The sequence below is a fragment of the Harpia harpyja genome, chromosome 1 (genome assembly GCF_026419915.1).
Source record: "Harpia harpyja isolate bHarHar1 chromosome 1, bHarHar1 primary haplotype, whole genome shotgun sequence".
Taxonomy (NCBI): Eukaryota; Metazoa; Chordata; class Aves; order Accipitriformes; family Accipitridae; genus Harpia; species Harpia harpyja.
In genome coordinates, this window is record NC_068940.1 from 54,461,802 (window position 1) to 54,482,778 (window position 20,977).

The 20,977-nt window shown below is 38.1% G+C and overlaps 1 protein-coding gene across 1 annotated transcript; it reads right to left on the bottom strand.

Moving 5' to 3' along the window:
* Nucleotides 1-3,104: 3,104 nt before the first annotated feature.
* On the bottom strand, nt 3,105-19,987 carry LOC128145301 (prostatic acid phosphatase-like). Its single transcript, XM_052795172.1, has 11 exons — nt 19,833-19,987; nt 18,398-18,493; nt 15,773-15,859; nt 14,967-15,119; nt 12,712-12,810; nt 11,492-11,587; nt 8,921-9,053; nt 7,574-7,656; nt 6,584-6,690; nt 5,948-6,117; nt 3,105-3,466 (listed from the first exon to the last, which is right to left on the bottom strand). Exons 1-10 carry the CDS (start codon nt 19,944-19,946, stop codon nt 5,961-5,963), a joined length of 1,125 nt encoding a protein of 374 aa, XP_052651132.1. The 5' UTR covers nt 19,947-19,987; the 3' UTR covers nt 3,105-3,466; nt 5,948-5,960.
* Nucleotides 19,988-20,977: the final 990 nt, after the last annotated feature.

The following is a 20,977-nucleotide window of genomic DNA, read 5'->3' on the forward strand; positions in this document are numbered from 1 at the left end:
ATTTGAACTTGTGTCTGCCACATCTCTGATGAGTACCCTAAGTACACTGAGTAAAAAGAAGGAACACCTACTTGTAGCACTACCGTAAAGCAAATCAAAATTAGTCAATGAATTTGATCCGTATTTGTGAGTTATGTGAAGTTTGGGGTTTTTTCTTTCTTTTTTGATAGTCACTCAGCTCAGTAAATAACCCAAAGAATAAAGGAGGTGGTGGAAACAATGAAAATTACAGCCCTGGCAGTCCAGTGCCACATTTCCCAGGCAGCACAAAATTACTGGTGCTTTTCTGTCGTTCATTCCCCATCTTGCTGACATTGTTTCAGTGTATGACAGGAAAAATAGTGAACATCATGAGCTACATCTCACCTGTATCACAGCATCTATGACTATTCAGGTTATTGTATTATAGCAAGACTTCTTTAAAACATGACTGGACTGTCTATGCATTGTTTGTGAAAGAGGAGAGGGAGTTGCATTTTCATGTGATCCTGCTTTTGCAACATGATATGAAAAAAAAATCTTTTCCTTTGCATTCTAAATAATAGTTCCAAAGCTGAACTGTAATTTTTTGCTCATTTCTTCTTTAAGAGGAACTGAAATGAAACTGTTTATGGTTTCATACCTGCAAAAGTCTATGGGACAGATTTTTCAAATGGAGTCAGCTGGTGCAGTTGTAGAAAAACATCATTTAGAGTTTTATTATTTGTTCACTGACATGCCCAATTTATATTCATACAACAAGATCTGGGCATGATGTTTCAGACTTCATGAACACTGATGTTTATTTTTCCTTGGAGTAAACAAGGTATAAAGGAAGTCTTCCTTTCTGTGTTTCTACAGTGATAGTCCTAAGAACAAAAAACATTGTAAAGAATGTGTGTGATGGGGTTTCTGTTGAATAGGGATGAGGGGAATAAAATAATTTAGAAATATCTTAATTTTGAAATTAAATTTGAAATTTAATTTTGCTCAACAGAAATCAGAATGTTTAAGGTACATTCACTGGGGCCTGTAGCCGGGAAGAAGACATGGTCTGATGATGTGATGGAAAAGGGGGACCTTCTATTGGTGTTCTGTGAGCGCTGGCCTCAGCTAGGATGCACTTCCATAGCTGAACTGAAGTGCTGAGGCAAGGGTTCAGCTCCATGATCCCCCATACCAGACAAATCTGTGGGACAGAAGGGTCTTCATGCAGTTCTGAAAATTTTTAAGAGGTGGATTTGTGTGAGGAAGGAGGGGAGGAACTGAGAACTGGAGGCTAAAGAGAATCACGAAGCATGTCTCAGCTCTGTATTGCATTTTCTATGTGAGCCTTGCCCAATCTAGGAAACCAGCAGAAAAGTTACCCTTTGGTGGGAGAAGAATGAGACCACCTTTACAGCTCTTGAACTTCTAAATATCTGGCAAACAAAGCATTAAAAGCAACTCAAGCAACACAAGTTGGCACAAGTTCAGAAAAGGGAGAAATAGGAACAGGTTCAGAATAGAAGAGTGGATGCCTAGAAATTTATTTTTGGCAGGCAAGGCTACAATCTTGTTAGAAGACTAATACTGATAAAGATGGAGTCTTAAATTTTCCTCCCTATTTGCTTTCTTTTAGCAATTTTTTTTTTTTAATTACTTCTTGTTATGGGAGGTGTGATGATCAGCTGCATGGTTTTGAGATGAATCATTTAAATAGCTTGCACTGACTCTCCTATGAGGGCTGCCAGACCTAGGAAGGCTTTCTGCTGGTGTCCATTATGGACATTAAGGTAATATGGAAAAAACAAGCTTGTTCTTCTTTGCATTAAGAAACAGCTAGAACTGGTTGTCTCATGCTGTTAGAAAACATTTTTACCCTTGTTTGGATGCTATGGTAAAAGGTGTTGCCTTTTTTCACTAGCGGGAATAATTTGGTTTTATCTGTGTGTTTGAACTTCTTTGCTGTGAAATCTAACTACAACTCTTCTTGAACTGTGTTTCTTGTGCTGGCTTAGGAAGAACAGGAATTGTTGCTTGGGCCCTGCTTAGAAGAGAATGGGCTTTTACAGTGAGAATTCTGAAACTTAGATTCTTGCTAGAGGGGAAAGGGATCTTTTTATTATTTTGATTCTTTTGTAGCTTATGCAGTGCAGTTATCTGCTTATGCTGTAGTTCTAAAAAGGAGTATACATTTCATAGGCTTAGCATCCATTTTAAAAGCCTGGTCCAAGGAAAAGAAGCTGGAATGTAAAAATTTTCTGCATCTCATCTATTACTCTGGTTCTCTTTGAAATGATCTGCAGGCAACAAGGCTGTTGGCAAAGGTCTTATCCACCATGAGAAAATAAAAAATAAGAAAGCCCAGTTCTTCAAGCAAAGAAGTATCCACTATTTTCAGAAGTTAGTTGCATCTGATTGTTCTGATCAAGCTTTTGTAGTAAGAACACAAACTGTTTTCGCAATAGCAATATTAGAAAATGTGACTAGTGAAGGATTGCCTAGCATGTAGCTCTGGATTTTTTTACTTTGTGTTGCCAGTAGGATCTTTTTGTTGTTAATGTCAAGAACAGCATGGACTTTCAGACTTCCCTGAAGCACAGACTCTATATGATCAGATCAGAGAATACAATCAAGGTAACATAACAAAAGGAAGGTGTTTGAAAAGATGTTTGAAACCACAAATTATTTTTCTTTCAAAATTAACACTTGGCCTTGCTGTCTTTTTGGAAAGAGAGAATGACTCAATATCTGAAAGCCTTGTTGGGTCAGCCAATCGCCTGCCAGGTCTTCATGGTAGCCAGCCTGGCTGTTTGTAGGCTTCTCTTAGGTCTAGATCCATGGTCCACTCTTTCCGTAAGTCTCACCTTCCTTCTGTACATAGGTGGGATATTTGTGCATGTATAAGCCAGAGAAAAGAAAAAGACAGACATATCTTAGTTAAGTAAACAGCCATTATCCTAATTTTTGTAGCTTCTGGGATCTGTTTGTGTAAAATGCTTCATTACTTCTTAAATAAAATAAAGTATAAGGACACTGGAATGACTCCTCCTTTTGGGGACTCTTTCTGAAGCACTGCTTCCCTTGCCAATTCTGGAAGTTCTTTTCTCATTCTTCAAAAGAGGGCAACATGCCTTCAGAGGTATTTTCCAATTTTGCTGTAAATTAAGGCTATAGCCCTTCAAAACACTAACTACAATTACATTCTTGAATTAGTTCAGCCAAAGACCCTTTGGAATGAATAGATCTTGAAAAATTAGTCTGGTTTTGTATTTCACTTGGGTTCTACCACTTGATAAAATAAAGTGAATGTTCATGAAGGATAAGTCACCACTTTCAATAGTTTTGGTTTGTTGTCCTGAGGAATATTTTCTTTTGATAGAGATCAGGAGACGGTTGGCCATGCTGATGGAAGTTAATGAGAAGTGTCAGACTGTAGACACATCACAGTGTGGGATGAATTGTTTCATAAAGCTAATCACACTGAAGATCATGGTGGGAACACCTGAAGGTAAGACAAAAAGAGAGAATCGTTCTTAGCATATGGTCTCATTCTCAAAAAACATGGCGAATCTGTTAATAGTACCTCAACAAGTGGGTAGCTTAGACTAAGTGCAGAAAAGTTAACAAATTTGTTCCCATTTTGATGGAATTAGGAAAAGTCTGTTGAAAAGGTGAGCCAATCCACACTGAAACCTTCCTGAGCAGCCAAAAGAGCACAGAGAAATGTTTTATCGCCTTCCCAAATATGCCCAGCTGTCCTCACTTCCTATGTTCCACACTGTGGTCATTGTCATGTGGAGGAATTTGGCTCTGATTCATACCACCCTCAAATACTGCTACTGTCTTGTGTGACCTGTCATAGCAATACTTGCCTAACACCTGTATTTCCCTGTACTGGGGTCACAAGTCATCTCCATGAAACTTCAATCAAGCATTTTCTGGAAACAGCTCAGAAATGTTTCAGAAATGGTGTCTCCATGTAGAATAGCTGTGTAGGGTAAATTTTTAAGCTCAGTCACACTCCTAGATTTCATTCCAAAAAATCACATTTCTGGTCTTCTATTCATTAAATGCTCTGATGCATGTATAATCAAAGTACTAACATATGTATTAGCAAAGGACAATATTTGAGATTATTTTTTGACAAAGCTGAGAACAGCTGCAATCAGTGATGTTGCAGCTGTGTATGTTAGGTGTAAATGTGACCTGTAAACTCTTTGCATCACTCTTCAGCTTGGTTTAGCTTCCTGATGTTAGAGATTAGCCGTTCCAGCCTATCTGCATTCACTGAGAATTGGTAATGCACAGTGGTTTAGCACAGTGCAGTCCCTCTGTCAGCGTGCTGCACTGTGCAGGCTGTGGGGCAGCGTGCCTTGGCATTTTCCCAAGTGCCACTCATGCACAGCAGAGAGTTTAAAACTCCTGCCTGCAGGAAAAGAGTTATGAGCCCCCAAATTAGGATCTCGACCCAACAGTTACTGAGATGGAACCATTCTGAACTAGGATGAAACAGGGGAAAGTGCCAAATTTTGATATGACAATATGACAAATATTTTGATTGGACCGTCAGTTTTGGTTGTAATCTCTTTTGTGGTCCATATGTGTTTTCAGCACTCAGGATTACTAATGAAGGCAGTCATGAGCAGTGATGCTGGACCTGGTGTAATATGCCTGAACACCATCTAACTTCTACTTAAGCAAAATTTGAGAATTGAAACAATGTGCAGCCTTTCTGTTGAACTTAAGGGCTAAATATTATTGTCTTTATTAATGCCAAATTTTGATTATATGATAGATAATTTTTTTTATTTACTTGGTCAGTTACACAGTTTGCTTTGTGAAGGAGGGGAATTAATTTCCACAAAACTTAGATTACTAAGGACCACAGTATAAACATGAAGTATTTATCACTATCTTCCATGACTGTATTAGTTGCTTGGCCTAAAAAAATCATCAGAACCAACCTCCGCCTCCCCCTGACAAATTACCTTGTGCAATTAAATGTGGTAATTTCCTGATATGTTTCCTGAGAATTTGTAAACAATGAATATAGTGAAGAAATGTATTTTGTGAATCATTAGTTGCTACTTATTCATTTATTCTGGCTAAACTATTTCCAATCTGTTCATGGTTCCAAGATATTTAACAGGAAATTATTTGCAACCAGGTGAGTTGGCTTGCCTGCATTCTTCTAATCTCTGACCTTTCAAATTCCTCTTGAGATCAGTGATTCAGAAAGCCATATGGGATTTTTTAACATTAGGGACAACATTTGACCATCAAAAAAGTGAGGACGCTTTTGAATCCTGGGGCCTGTTTGCTTTTCATCTTCCTTAAAGGAATATAGAGCTAGATGCAAGAGAGACAATGTAATTCTCTGCCTTCCTGTTCCCTCATTCTGCAAACGTAAATATTATCAGTGGTCAAAATGGAAAGTTAGACATCCTAATATGGAGATGCAGACAACCTACTAGGGAATGTATTAGTATGCCAATGTATGTCTGTATATGTTTGACATTTTGGTAAGTACCAGTCTGGTATACTAGTCAATATTCATCTGTTTTGATCTCTGAATGTCTTCTAAAATCAAGGGAATGCATAATGTTGTTAATCGGCTTGGACAAGTACTCTACAGTTAGAGTAGTTAAGGTGAATTGTTATAATTCAGTGCATTTGTACCTGCTTCCTCAGCAACTGAAGCTCTTTTTGACTGTACTAAAACTGAAAAAAACCCATGAAAAATAGTACCCTAAAGCCTAATCAGCATTGATTCCATTTTACTGGAAAGTTGGGCTGGAAAAGATAAATGTATCAATGGAGTAGAAATCATGACCATGGGCACAATTCTGTCTTACTGGATCTGCATATTTTTCATTTCAGACCAGACCCTTATGAAAATGATTGTTACTTCAAATGAGCTCTCAACAGAAGATGTAATCCTGACTTTACTTTTGGGTACATGTGCCCAGAGCACTTAACTTACCTTTTTTTATGTCTTACATCCTACATTCTCTTGTCCAATAGTGTACTAGAACTGGGGAGACCAGCTGAGTAAATCTCTCCAGTGGACAGCGAAATTTGCAGCCAGGGAGAGTGAGGGGGTGAGGATCTCTCAAAGAGTTATTCCGATAGTACATTTCTATGGTGTATTGCCTGTTTCAAAATACAGAAGGTCAAAATAAAGTTAGGTATGCAGAACCACACAGCCTTTCAATGTTGTAGTGATCGTACTTTGGGACAAACTTTTAGCTGGCTTATTTGTCTGGCTATTAATATGTATCATTAGTACTCTGAAGAGATCTTTTAAACAATTGATGGTCAACACCAATTTGCATGTAGTTTGTCTTCTTGGTAGAGAGTCAAGAGTTAATCAGATAAAAAGGGTAGAGTAAAACCTCTCATAACTGTAATGAAGAAATACAGAGAGGGTTTTCAGGCTGCAGTGCTGTGATTCTGCTACTGTCAATAACTGCTAAATTGAGTCCAATTATAATAATTAAAATCAGTCTATAATCTTCTCCTGTGTAGTGATCCTTGTGTATCCACACTGATTGTGGGGTATCAGTAAATTGCTTTTTAGAAAAAGTGTAAGTTAGCAGTACAGCTTGCAGATACTTGCCCATTTTTTTCCTGGTAAAGTTCAAAAAAATGACAGGCGCTGTAAGGAGGCTGTTTCCCATTGAAGACATTGAGTGCCGTCTGTAAGGCAACAATGGTGGCTGCATGCTGTAAACAGAAGAAACCTTTAATTAAAGGCCTATTGAAAATGATTACATGTACCTATTATTTAACAATATGTCCAGTGCATTATCTGTCCACTTAACATTACTGGTGTGGCCTCATTAATACTTGCACTTTGCCCTCTGCAACATTGAGCAAATACTGTCCTTTAATGGCTGGACAAACTGAAATGCTACATGTATAAAGTCTACATATATGTAAATATTAAGAAGTCTTAGTCACTTGTAGTTCTTATCAAAGTTAGTAGGAGCTGTTAAAACTTCTTTTAAAAAGAACTGGTGATTTTGTGTGTTAAGTGAACAGTATCCAAGATCAGATCAGTAAGCTCTTTGGCTGATATATACCCGATAGGTCATAATCTAACTGCAGTTTCAAAATAGGAGCTTTTTACTGAGAGCAATCCAAAAATTTCCATCTCCAATGACAGTGTTTGCACATTCCAAACAAAAATATAGTCACAATTGAGCAGCTGCCTTCATAAGACCTTCTAAAATAACTAACTTTGACTTCATTTTTCTTTTTTTTTTTTTCCTTTTGCATCTGAAAAAGTTGCAGGAAGCAGGAGGTTTGTTTCTAAATTGTCTTTGTGATAGAGGTTCGATAAAACATGAGGCATGGATTTCCAGTTCTCTGCTCAATCAAAACAATATTACAGTGAAACAAGCCATGACATCAGGTGGAAAATGGAATGCTGCAGGTTTCAAAGTAGTATCTGTTCATTAAAGACTGAAAACAATCTGATGATATATAAGGTTAACCAAATAAAAAAAGCTTGTAGCTGTATTTCATGAAGGAAATAAAGTTTCATGGCTTTTACTGCATTTAATAACTGCAGAAAGGCAGCATAAAAGAAACAAAAAGGACTCACCGCAGAATACATAACCATTTTTTGCTGGTGTGAAGGCTTTCTAGCATCTGAGATATGCTTTAGAATAGTTTTTAAAAGAATACCTGAAAGAAAATGGGAAAGCAATGACAATGAAAGGGATGCTTGTGTTAACAGCTGCATCACTTGGTACTGTTTTAACACAATCTGTCTTTAAATGCACCAGATTTATTCAATTGACTTTATAGGTAATTTGTGCAGACTGCCCTGGTTAATTCTGATACTATCTTTAATATGAACAGTAGGCCTATTTTACACCTGTGTAAAATGTTTTGGGGATCCCTAATAGCCTCAACAGCTTCAAACAGTGCATTCACACCTGTTTTGTGCCAGCAGAACAGTGCAAGAAGAGCAGGGTAACGAATACTACCCTCTTTTGTGTGTAACTCCATTGACTTCCTGATTTCCAGAGGAAAAGAAAGCATATCCTTTGGACTCTGGGCCTTCTTAAATTATGTGGTTGTCTGTATTTTGTTAATGCTAACTGCTGAAAAGTTGTAAGACAAACTATATGAATTAAATCAATGGCTGTGCTGGTATGTTAGCATAAGGTTGGAATCTTGACAAATTAAAATCCTAAAATGAGAACTGTACATGCTAGCAGAATTAGACTCATGTATTGTCTTCGGCTACTGGCACATTTTTTAATAGCAATTGTTAGTAAAGCAAGAGCAGAGGTTTGAACTTTGTGCTTAGTGTTGTAAGTTGGAGCTCCGAAACAGCAAAAAAATTGATTCATGCTTACATGTGATTTGTCCTTGTAGCTCACAGATCCTGACTGTACAGTATCCATATAAAACAAAAATGAGGCACCAAAGGTGACAGTGGATGAATGGAGAAGAATGTGTGATTAAAAAGGTATAAACTATTTTTAAATTTCAGCTACTATTTGCTGAGCAGAAGAAAGTTTAGAAGAGTTAAATAATCTCATTCTAGTACTCTCAGGAATGGAATATGAAGACTATTAGGCAAAAAAGTTACCATCCTAGAGATTATTACAAATAGTATTTTGTTAAGTAAGTTAAGCATGATAGCTTACATTAAATCCAGACTTGATTCAGTTCAGCAAGGATCTGTATATTACTTTGGATTTCTTATACAGTGTAACCAAAATGACACCTTCTTTAAAATGTTGGATTAGGATCTTTGTGATTCATATCCTCACCATCTCCCTTCCCATTAATCAAAATCTTTCAGTGCTGATCACCAATATCCACATTATGGCATCTTTTGTAGTTCTACTATGGAATTGGTGGCAAAGTTTATTATATACCATTTCTTCTTTTCCATTCTACTCTTGGTTTTAAATGGGGTTAGAATTCAGCTTACCTCCCTGCAAACGTGATTTTTGTATTTGTTTGTGGAACCCAAATTCCGCCTGCAATAACAGTTCTGAGAGCTTTATCAGCTTGGTCCTGACACCATGAGTAGCCCAAACAGGTAAAGTGTAATTGTTAATATCCTACAGTGAAGAAAGAAAACATGGTGATTTTCTTACTGATTCCTACTGCTGTTTGTTCTGGCACAAAATTCAGAACAAATTCTGAATGTTTCACTCAAGTAACATTTTCTCTTTATAATAAAATAATTACTGTATTTTGCATTTAGACAGGTGTAGAATTCTTATTTATAGCATCACATTGCTTAAAACAAATTTGAAGGGCAGTGTTCAACAAGAAGAGAGAATATAATACTAAAAATTATGCAAAAAGCAACTGGCATTATTTATGCCAATTGCTAACGCAGTTGTCAGGTGCAAAAATTTCACTTTTTGACTCTTTCGGCCATCTGCTGGGATATATCCTGAGATCTTTACTGAAACAAATCCTATATAGATGTCAAGATTTTAAGGGCTGGCAGCTCTGAGATATAAGTGAGATCCAGAGATCAAGTAGGAATATGTATAGCTGTAATTCGGATGTACCGGAGCATGAGGTATATGTATAGGGATTAGATATATAGATGGAATTCATACCAACTTATACCAGGTCTATTGGATACTGATGCAGCCCTCAAGCTACAGTGGAATGGATTAGTCTTTCCTTGGGGATGCAGCCCAAGGTATATTAATGGTCACAACTGTCAGAAGGGAAGATATGCCCAACACTCCTGGTCGGCATTACCCTGCGTTCCTGTTTAAACAAGGTTGGTATCTTTCCTTTAGTGCAATGTAACCTCTATGAACTTGAGCCATCGGACTGAGCTCACCAGAGGGAGTCTTCTTGTAACAAGGAGTTCTAAGGAAAATGCCAACTACTTAAATGATTTGTTTAAACAGTTGAACAATAGAACATGTGAGGTTAAACCAGCTCAGGTCACAATGTATCACTTTCTCTGTTAACAAATGTGATTGATGTCTTGAGGAAAGAATTGGCTGGTTGCATGCTATTTAAGACAGTGCTGTAGGCAAGCAAGGACCTCAGTCTCCAAGTTACCTGAAAGTTAGGTGACACTTAGTCAAAAGTAACAAATACAGAGAGATACATGCTACTGTAGTTTCATGAACCGTGTTTAAAAAACTATGTAAGAAAGCTCTCTTTGTATGCTTGAAAGGATGAGAGTGGCTTTTATGGCAGATGTCTTAATTGACAGCCCCAGAGTCTTCACTGAGTGCTATGAAAGACCAAAACTCATCAAATCTAACACTAGAAGGAAAAAACGCAACTAATTGGTTTTGTTTTCCAGCATTTAGCTAGATCCCTGATGGGAGCTGTCAATTTTGCACATTTCTCTGGTGACACAGGTTTCTCAGTACAATATAACAATTGACATAAAAAGTTGTGGTCCTGAGCTATCCTGCATTTGAAAATATGGAAGGGTGACCTCACTGAAATTACAGTGAGATGTCCCAACATGTTAACGTTACGTTTAACTTAAAGCCCTGGCTAACATTCAAGACTGCTTTGACCAAAGTTGGACCTTTATTGAAACTGCAGGACAGAAGGTAAACTCATTAGCAGCACACCCATTATTATGTGTTGCTTGTGAAATCCACTACGTCAGTTTTCTAGGGGGTATCTCAATACTGATGACCAATTTATCATTAATATTTGAGTTTAAAAATAATTATGCATTAAAGCATTTGTAGCGAAAGTTGGCTGCAACAATAACTTTTTAACACAACACTCTGCAATTTTCATTTGCTTCAGCTGAGATAAGTCTAGACTTTGAAGTGACATGAAGTGGGGCTTGTTGCTGAATTAAGGGCACTCAGGATTTTTTCAAATCCCAGTCAGAGGTACCAGACTGCGGGACCTAGATGGCCATGACAGTTGGGTACCACAGTACCCCTTTTGTTATGAAAACCATGCTTCTTTGTGATGTGCCTGGTTCCTTTGCTTAGAACAGGCTCACAAACTTGCACAAATAGCCATTTGTGTCATTCCAATGGCTGCTTAATTCCTGAAAATACTCTGACCGCTACTGTCCACATGCAAATAATGACTTCTCTTGCTCATACAATTTGCATAAAATCTTTGTGGAAGGATGCTTATGTTTCTTTGCCAACAACATATTTTATTCCTGTGTATCTCTGGAGGCTTTGGAGGACTAACAAGACAATTTTATGCAAAGGTATGCTTTTACCTAATTCTCCATATGCAGTCACTGACAGGATCTTGGATTTGGTAGGCCATTGGTTTATGTTCCTTATAGTGGTGGACAACCCCCAGCAGCCTCACACAATCATAGTGTCTTTACAGGATTTTCAGTTACAAGTTTGATGTTAGGTGAGGGTTTCTGGGGAAGAAGCTGAAAATACTCTGTGATTTTAAAAAGTTTGGAAGCACAGACATACCCTCTTTTGATGTCTTACAAACAATAGAAATAAGAGCTAAAACCAGTTTTGAGGAAGTGTAAGTATTTCTACTGGACCTTGGGAATTTTCTTTATATTATTTACCTCATACTGTAAAGTGTCAGAGAGCTTCCAAATTCTTTCAGTGTTCAACTTCTTCAATGAGTATCCTGTATGAGTGGCTAAAAACTTCAGAAATGGCTGGAATACAAAAAGACAAACTTGTAGTACACAGGGCCTTTTAACATCATTTCTATACACTGCCGTACTAGTACATACTAATTTTTAGAAACAAGGTAGTCTTTGCACTTTGCACTTAAGCAATGAACCATTCCCTAGTGGTAAGAGAATTTGGCCTATTCATCTAGGCAAGGTTGGTGATCTGAGTCCAGATTTGAAGGATGGTGGTGGTTTATGCTTGGTGGAAATGTTCAGAAGGGGGTAGAGGGGACACAGATGGATGAGGAAGTCTGGCAGAAATCCAAAAAGTGCTTAAAGGAAGTGTGATAAACAGAATTATTCTGATTTTGGTACTGAGCAGAAGGGAGGTATGATGTAAATTTCATAAAACCAGGAGTTATGATTCACTTGCATATAATACCCAAATGTAGAGCCACAGATAGGTGGCTGAGGTCCGTGGCTAAAGATTATAGAAAAACAGGTGAGTTTGATAGTGTCATTTCGAATAAACCTGTGAAAAAGAAGGTTGCAGCAGAATAGACAAGTGATTACATACTCATGGCAAAGATTTTGATGGTGGAGAAAGAAAGGAAAGGATACTTTATAGAGGCAAGAATGAAACATAAGTGAGAACCTGAATGCAGACTTTGGGTGTGAAACATGAACAGGTACTTGAGGAAAACACTGAGGCTGTTATAGAAAATCTGGGGAATTTTGCTGGGGGCATTTTGTGGTGGAAGAGGAATCTGAACTAGCAGAAGGTTATATAGACAGAGACATCAGAGGAGTTGCTTTACATGGGAGTAAACACAGAGAGGTATTGGAGTGATTTGAGAGGTATCGGCACTGATTTGATCTGAGTTTTTGTTTTGTCTGCACTCCTAGAAGGTAGGTGGATTGTTTTTTTTGCAAGGTAGTCAGTAATTTATCTTTTCTATGACTTGCAATTTTCAATTGATGGGAATAGCCTAGTCCAGCTGAATCTATAATGTTGTAATTGTTTTTTGGGTATGTTCTTTGCACCCACTGCGAGGATTAGAGATCTGGAAGAACTATATTGACTGCCATTTTTTAAACCTACCTGTTAGATAATATTGACAGAAGTGGTACATTTTAATTAGATTTCCAGAACTGAAAATACTTACCCTGTACTGCTTGAGTTGCCTTTGGAAATCCCTTGTTGCAAAGGTTTCTCTCAGAAGCTCATTGTATTTTGGACAGTGTGAGAAAGGTAAGTATAGCAACTGAAAAGAAAATTGTGAAACACTAGTTAGGCAAGGTGCTTCTTGTTTTGCAATTCAATATACCCTTGCAGGATTGTTGTTCTGATTGGCTGCACTAGTTAGGACAAGCTGAAAAATAATTTGGGAATGTAGTTTTCAAGGATATTCATCTTCAGGACTGTAAGAGTCATACTGATGACTACTTACAAAATAATCTTTAAATGTTCAGAGGAATAATAGCTGCAATAGTTCAAAGTTAAAGGATTCATTTACACAAGACGAAATTTTTCCCTTGACAGAAGACTAACACAAGCCCTCTTGAACTGCTTTCTGCTTGGCTTCCCCAGGGATGATTTTACTCATTGTGTTCAGTTTTCCTTTAAACACACCATCACCTTTTTGCAACAAATTACCAAGCATCAGCTGGACTACAGTAGGAGTATTTGTCCATATTCAGCTGTATAAAGTGGACTTACCACAGCTTCATTTAGTTCAGCTAAATCATAGAAACTTGTGAAGTTTCTATAGCTCAGTTTTGTCTTTCATTAATTCAAGACATATGAGGTTAAACGTTACATGTGACTGCATAACTTAAGAATTTGTTAATTCATTTATCTAAGCTAAACTGAGTTTATTCATTTGAAGTTTTTTGTGTTAAATTTTAAATAAAAGTTAAAACAAAATTTGACACTGAGATATTCTTAGTGTTTTTCTCTAATGTGCTTTTTGTCTTTTTTTCCAGTAATAACGCTCTATCTATATAGTCCCACAGTTAAAAGAACTTCAAAAAGAACTTGAGAGTCCTAAAGGGATAATGAGCTTGGAAAGCTTCACAGCAGTTCCTCAATCCTTTTAAAAATATAATCTATCTATTCCAGAAGGTAGGAAAGTATTTCTGAATTATAACCTTATGTTCATGAACAGGCATGACTTTACCAGTAAGTGATGGACACTTGTTTTGGATAGTAGGATACATGTGGTTTCAAGCTTAACCTGTATATGTAGTAAAGATGAATAGAGTTAAAACACAAATAGTTTTAAAAAGTATGAAAAATGTGTATGTGTTCATGACAATGATTTGTTTGAATAAACTTACTTGCTCCCCTAGATGTGAATGAGATGCAGCTCGATTGCTGAGTTTGCTAGTGGTGTTGATACTGGCCAGGTATGCTTGACTTTGCTGGGGTACCACCATCTGTGACAGTGTCAGAAGCAGCTCCTGACTCTACGCCAGGCTGTGTGCATGAACAGGAAGCTACGTGTCTCCATATCCTCTGTCTTCATGCTCTCGTAACCCCAAGGTGAGAATCATTGCTCCATGGCCTATTAAATCTGATTCCCCTATCATCACAGACTATGTTAACTAGACTTGTAATCCAACACAATTTATCTTGCATCACATGTGCAAACCTCCTCTCCCAAACTGGGACTCAAACTGTACACTCCTGATCTTTTCTGGCTTTTTACCATGGGTTTTCCACAAATGGAAAACTCCAGCTCCACTCAGCTGCCCAGCTTTCTCCTTAGGACAAGTATATGCAGGCTACAGAACTGCTATGCACACAGTTCATTACAGGTCCACAGTGAAGAGTTGAGGAAGGGAGAGGAATAAATACATTGCCCTATGAACTCATACTCTTAAAGCTCGGAGTACTCCTTCCTTTTCCCTTTTACTTTTTCCACCAACCCTCAAAGTGCATGCACTGACCTTCAAAGTGCATGGAAAACAATCCTGCGACTAAATTCTCACTGTAATCAAAGTCCCAGAATAATTCTTTTGTCTTTTCCATTGGCTGCGGACTAAGAAATGTTGAAGCACTAGTGAGAATAGGTATGCTTCCTATTCTCACACAAAAAAAGTCATGTTTGTAATAAGTTTGGGATTAATCTACTTTTATAGTGGTTTACTCACATTATAGGTTAATTATTTTTCTCTGTACCTAGGACTTCTGTTTTCTTCCTTCTTTGTTAACTCCAGGTCTCTGATATGTAAGTCCATTCCTGTGGAAACTCTTAACAATATTTCTACTCAGGTTATTAGGCCTTTCTGCACAATGCTTGTAACATAATGTACTTTGCATTGCCTTTACCATGCCCTTTATCCTGCCCCTTCATCTCATATCCTAGGTATTTTACTAATGATTAAGGGAAATCAAATGCTGCTAGTTTATACTCACATTATCATGTGACAGTGGCACCGTGTGAACTGGAATTGGCTGCCAAAGGATTCTGGGGTTCCAAATCTGGCCCTGTGTTGGTGGGTACAGCCCGGCAAGACTTGCCTGAGCACTCATAAGCGTGTGATCACAGTCAGTGCTTTGAACATAAATCTGAAGCGAGAAAAAAAAAAGAAAAAATTTTGGAAGGTCATTTCTCCTGGTACTTTTGGGGTTTTTTTTTTTCTCTTGGTAGGAAAGAATGGGACTGGTACTGTGCTGGGGAAGCTGCCATTAAAATGGAGTGGGCTGAAGAAGGACCATGAGAAAGAAGGAGGAGGGAGAAAGAGTGAAGCTGGAATAGGGCCTTGGAATAAAATTTTGTTGGACAAGGGAGCTGCAAAATGGTAGTATTTCCCTTAGGAGTCCTAGAGAAAAGCATAAGACTGACTCCATTTGACCATCTAGACTTTGTAACATCATGTATGCACTGAACAGCACTGAACAGCTGCACCCTAAATGAAAACTAAGCTGTATCTGCACTCCATGTGGAAGTGTAGCATTGGAGGTACGTGACATAGATATCCTGCCATACAACAGTGAGGCATCTGAACCTGATATACAGCCTAAAAAGCTTTTCACATGGTTTTCAGTTAACCCTCAGCCTGAATAAGAGTTGAGCCACAGTTTCAGGGATACTTTGAAACTATGTTGAATTCAATAGGTATTAAGTTTTCTCCAGCTGCACCAAGTTCAGATACTCATGCATTCAGGAAGTCCCATTACCATCCATGAAAAACATCCTCCCTCCCCGATCCGGTACTTGCCTCACACTGCTTGTATACAACACTCAGGAAATAAGAGTATCTCTTCCGCACGTACTGGCCAAGCTCATACTGTTGCTGTATGCCAAGCTGTAGAAGTAACAGAATAGTGTAAGAAAGAGGCTGAAAAAGTGTGCTATGCATCCATTCCTACAACCAAAAAAATGAGATAATGTTTCATATTATTTTGATAAAGACCTTTTTCCTTTCTAAAGTGAAGGAGGAAAGAAGACAGGAGAAAAAAAGCAGTAAAACTGCTGTGTTTACAGTATCGGATAGTATTAGATATGTCTTCCTGATGGATGCAGTTTTGCATTTTGCTCTACGGAAAGCTGTATGTATGTTTAGCCAAGCTAGTAAGACTGGCTGAGGGGCAGGGTGACTTAAAGCAGGTGTCCCAACACTGTCTGTCTAGTTTCTGGTCTATTGCTGGCTCGCAGCTGATTAACTGGTAGTGCAGACAGAGCAATCACCTGTCCATGAAGACATGTCCAGGATATGAATCCCATAGATTATAACCAGTGATTCCACATGGAGGCTACAGTTTTAGCTCGAGCAAGATCTTATTTTTCAGGAAGACAGAAAATCTTGAATAGAAGACTTCAAGTAAAAGTCCTCCAAGCCTTCAGGTATTTTGCTGCAATGGTTAATTATTATCAACAGTCTGAAACTTTTGATTCTTGGTTCTTGCCTGACTATGTCCCCAGCTTTCAGCCACTGGATCTTGTTACGCTTTTGAATGACACATTCTTTATGATCACAGATCTTATTCCCAGTAAGAAAATAAAATGGAATTGAGTTACTTAATCTTAACCTCTGTGTTAAACTAAATAGATGACAATTCTCTAGTCTTACAGCAAAGTGTGTTTTCTAACCTCAGCATTTTAGTAGCTCTTAGCTGAACATTTTCCAACTTACCAACATAATTTTGTAAAGACATGACATGAGAATCACATGCAATGTCCCTGTAATGGTCTCAATATTGTCATTTTTTTACTTGTACCTGGTGTTTCCTGGCCGAAATTGAAATATATTCAACTTTGCTCATGTAATCATTACTCTGCACTGGGATGTCAAGTACAGTGATTACTCATCACTTCCTAAAGTCCTTTTCTAAGTCATAGAATCATAGGATAATTCAGGTTGAAAGGGACCTCAGGAAGTCTCTAGTCCAACCTCCTGTTCCAAGCAGAGTCAGCTATGAGGTCAGGCTAAGTTACTCAGGGCTTTATCCACAGTGCCAAACATGGCCCACAGTGTGTCTATGTGATCACCTCTTTCTGTTGCTGGAATTGTGCATCCAGTTTCCTAGGGCATATACTTGGCTTAGGCTTCTGCTCCAACTTGCCTAATATGTGTGTTGTTAAATCCTGACACCTGGGTCTAGAAGCCTTCCACGCCCTGGAGCAAGCTGGCATGTAGTGCTGAACTTGCATAGTGTATATGTGGAATGGTTGAGTCACAGCTGAATTAAAGCATAGAAAACTGGTCTGTTATTCCTGTTTCTTCAAGGGAAGTGATGTGAGAGGAAACAGGCCTGACCTTGCATTGGAGATCAGTTTGACCTCCTAAGAATGGCAAGGAAGAGGAACCCCTCAGGCAGTTTGTTCTATTCTGATTTTGGTGGAGACCTTGCAAGTGACTAGTTCCCCTAGAAGAGAGAAACGTGCATTATGCTGGACCCACTGGACATAAGGTGTGCGAGCAAACTTATTCTACAGCAGCCTAACAGAGACACACACCTCACAGTCTGCCGACACATGCACGATAGCCATTTATCTGGGACATCCAGAATTTTGACACATCTAAACTACTTCAGTGAGGCTGCCTGGTTCCCAGAATAACTAGGGCAAATAACTAGTGGATTTATCCATCCAAACAACATATTTTGGGGAAAAAGGAATGAAGCACAGACACAGTGGGTACTGCTGGTGGGAGCAGAGCAGAAGTAGCGTTAAAACCTAGTGCCCACATATTCCCTTACAGCCTGATAGTACAGGAGTTCACCCTTGGTTCCCTTCACAAGAAGATGCAGCTAATACAAATTACAGTTAATGCAGAGACACAGTTTCTGCAGTTGCCTTAGCTGCTGGTTACTACCATCAGCTGATACTTGTGTGCAAGCTCAGCTCTGCTGTATTCCATCAATGCCTGCACTAAAATAACTGAGCTTTAAATCAACTTTCTCTGGCACAGTATGAGAGAAGTTTCTGCTAGTACTGATCTTAGTAGTTCATGAGCTAGGAAGCACTCCTGCTTAGCGGAGATTGAGGGTGGTCTGTGAGCACTTCCACCACCTTATGCTACTGGTGGTTAAAGCTTCATGTTTGGTGTCAGGTCAACTGTAATGGTCACCAGTGCCTGGCTTCTCACAGAAGACCCTAGTCTGCAATCAAACAGCTCAACATACGCTGCTATTGGACCAGAACAGGCTGACTCAGTGCCATTTAAAATCAGTGACTGCTCGTAGCTGTAGCTTCCTAGTAAGTTCCTTGGCTGTCCTTTTGGAGATCTGTATATAGCAACTTAATATGGGCTTTCTCCAAGTGAAAAAAAAGTTCCAAAACCCAAATATCAACAGACCACCTTCCAATATTTCAGTATATTGTCCCAGGTAAGCAAACGTACCTTGGTAAGCTGTCCATATCCCTGCTGTCTTGCAACTTCTTTGTGCTTGTCAGTTGGAAAAAACTCCTGTGGGGTATGATCACCATGGCGAAATACCTGATAAAAATAGGCGGAAGTCCCTTTGTGTTACTGGGATTTTTGTGATAGATATAATTAGTGCAGTCAAAGGAATATGCAATGACAGTGAGTACTGTATCTGACAGATGGTAGATATATTCATGGTGCTTTTCTTGGGTCTAGATAGCTACAAAACCCATTTGATTTATTTAGACAAATGTAACTCCTTTTTTTCCTGGCATTTGAAAAATAATTAACTCAAATTTTTGCAAGTTATAAAAACTATAAAATATCTTAATATATTTTAAAGATGTTTTATATATTTTAGGAGGTATAGACCACAACATTAAATAAACAGAAAACAAACAGAAGCATGTAAGTAATTTTCCAGAAATATTACAACATTAATATTTTGGTAGGACTAACTGGGAATTCAGAAGGAAAAAAACCAAACTACTGCTCTAGGTACAGTTTCTGTGGCTGACATGACTGCTGTGAAGTACTCTTTCTAGGCAGAAATTAGCCTTCAAAAGCCATGTGTTGACTTTTTCATCACAAAAGGTGATAGAAGAGTCATCTAATATCTAAATACAGACTAAGCTGTTACTCTGAAAACATTGAACCTGTTCTGGAATTTCACTTCAGATAAAAGATATATCTATAAGGACACAAGATTTTTCATTCCTGCAATGAATTGTTTCCTTGACCAGCATAATTCCTGTAGATATGTGTCATAATTTCAAAACTTTACCACTGGATTTTTTTTTATTTCTTAATCCAAATAGGGAGAAATAAAATCGAAAACTGCAGCACAAAAAGTATACAAGTGATTTACAAGCATGTGCAATGTTCAGAACAAGATTCAGGCTTCCTGCAAACAAACGGTACGTCATAATCATTGCAAATAGCATTAGTTTCACAGCATTAGTTCTGTGTTGCTTATTCAATGCCATTTTACACTTGTTTGGGTTTCACATAATTAAATTTGTTTTGCATATTAATCCATTGAAATCACTGGAAAAGTGGAAACTCTTCCGTGGTAAAGAGGGTTTTTGCACAGTTGATATTTAGTTATGAAATCCTCTTTTACAATTTAAAAAATAATCCTATGATGTGATTCCTCTCTTAGTGCTATAAAAAAAGCATTCTTTGTCAATCCAGAAAGTTAAGTTTATCTAGGACTGCACAAAGGAGACAAAATTATAAAATCTTATTTAAAATTGAGGATTTTTTTGTACAATGCAATAGTGAATTATGAATATGCAGGAAACACTTAAATATTCAAAAAGTACCCCTTCCCCCCTCCCCTAGAGTACAAGAAGAGCAGTAAGTGACAGGTTTTGAAGAAATTCCATTTGCTCATGAACTACCTACTTACCATGGACACAAACTTCAGTTTTCTTTTAGCTGTCGTTTGGTGAAGAAAGATGCAGAAAAGGCAGAACATGAAACACAGACTCCAAATTCCACACACCAGCTGCCTTGCTCTCATCCTAAGGGTAGCTTTCAGCTATTTTGCACACCAAGGTCCCTGGCTGGACGTGGTGATACAGTAGGTATGTGGCTAAGAGGGGAGGAGTCAATTGTGCTCAGTGAAGTCCAAAAAGTGGGCTGAGAGCTTGCCTCCTCCTCCCTTTTTTCCCTTCTTGGGTTAGTGCTTTTCAGGGGATTCGTGAAATGAAAAGTATTTTGCACTTGTACTCAACTTCTGTGTCCCACATATAACATGAAGTGGAATCTCTGAGCCCTCTAATTCCTGCCCCTGGCACTTGCAAGGCAAGTGAATGTAAAGAACTAGAAGTTGCCTTCTATTATTTAAGCTAAGATTTAGTATGGGCCAGTCAGCCTTCTCAAAAGTGGAAATACTGCAAATATGCTGTCTCTCACTGTATGCAAAAGATGTAGTAAACCATCCTCATTCCTAGTGCTCACACAGTCTTCTCTGAACACTTTGTACTAGAAAGCTAGAAGGAGCAGCACTGACAGCTGTTCTTTTATAAAGGATCTCAGAATTTTTTCCTGGATTTGGCTGTGGTCTGTAGGAGGAATAAACAGCAGAAGGTTTTGTTGCATGGGAGCAGAGATAAGCCTAAATTCACTGAAAAAAAAAAAAAAAGATACATGAATGAACTTTTCATTTCTACAGTTGATTGACTATGTCTCTAGTGACCAAGCATGTGCCACTGTTTTCTAGAACTATCCCCCAGAATTTCATACAGTTAGGTAAATTTTTTATTTTCAGATTTTTTTTGCTGCAAACACTCTCATTGTTACAGCATGCATAAATCGATTTTTTTCTGTCATTTCCCCAGTATGTTTTAAAATAAGAAAAAAATCTAGCTCAGAGACAGTGTTGCAAGAGACAGGATTGATCTTACAAGCTTATTGGTCTATGTTCAGTCACATTCATATGTTAATGAAAGCCCTGTTAACATGTAAAAATTGAGGGTGATTTCTTAGTGATCAAAAGCTCTCTCTATGTAAGAATTTAAAAGAAATTACTGAAAAAAAAATCATGCTGCT

Coding starts and splice junctions, on each gene's coding strand:
- LOC128145301 (XM_052795172.1), bottom strand. CDS start 19,946: ATGAGAGCAAGGCAGCTGGTGTGTGGAATTTGGAGTCTGTGTTTCATG. Junction 12,811..14,966: donor TGCCACTGTCACATGATAAT/GTGAGTATAAAC, acceptor TTTTCTTTTCAG/TTGCTATACTTACCTTTCTC. Junction 6,118..6,583: donor CTTTACCAGGAAAAAAATGG/GCAAGTATCTGC, acceptor ATTTTGAAACAG/GCAATACACCATAGAAATGT.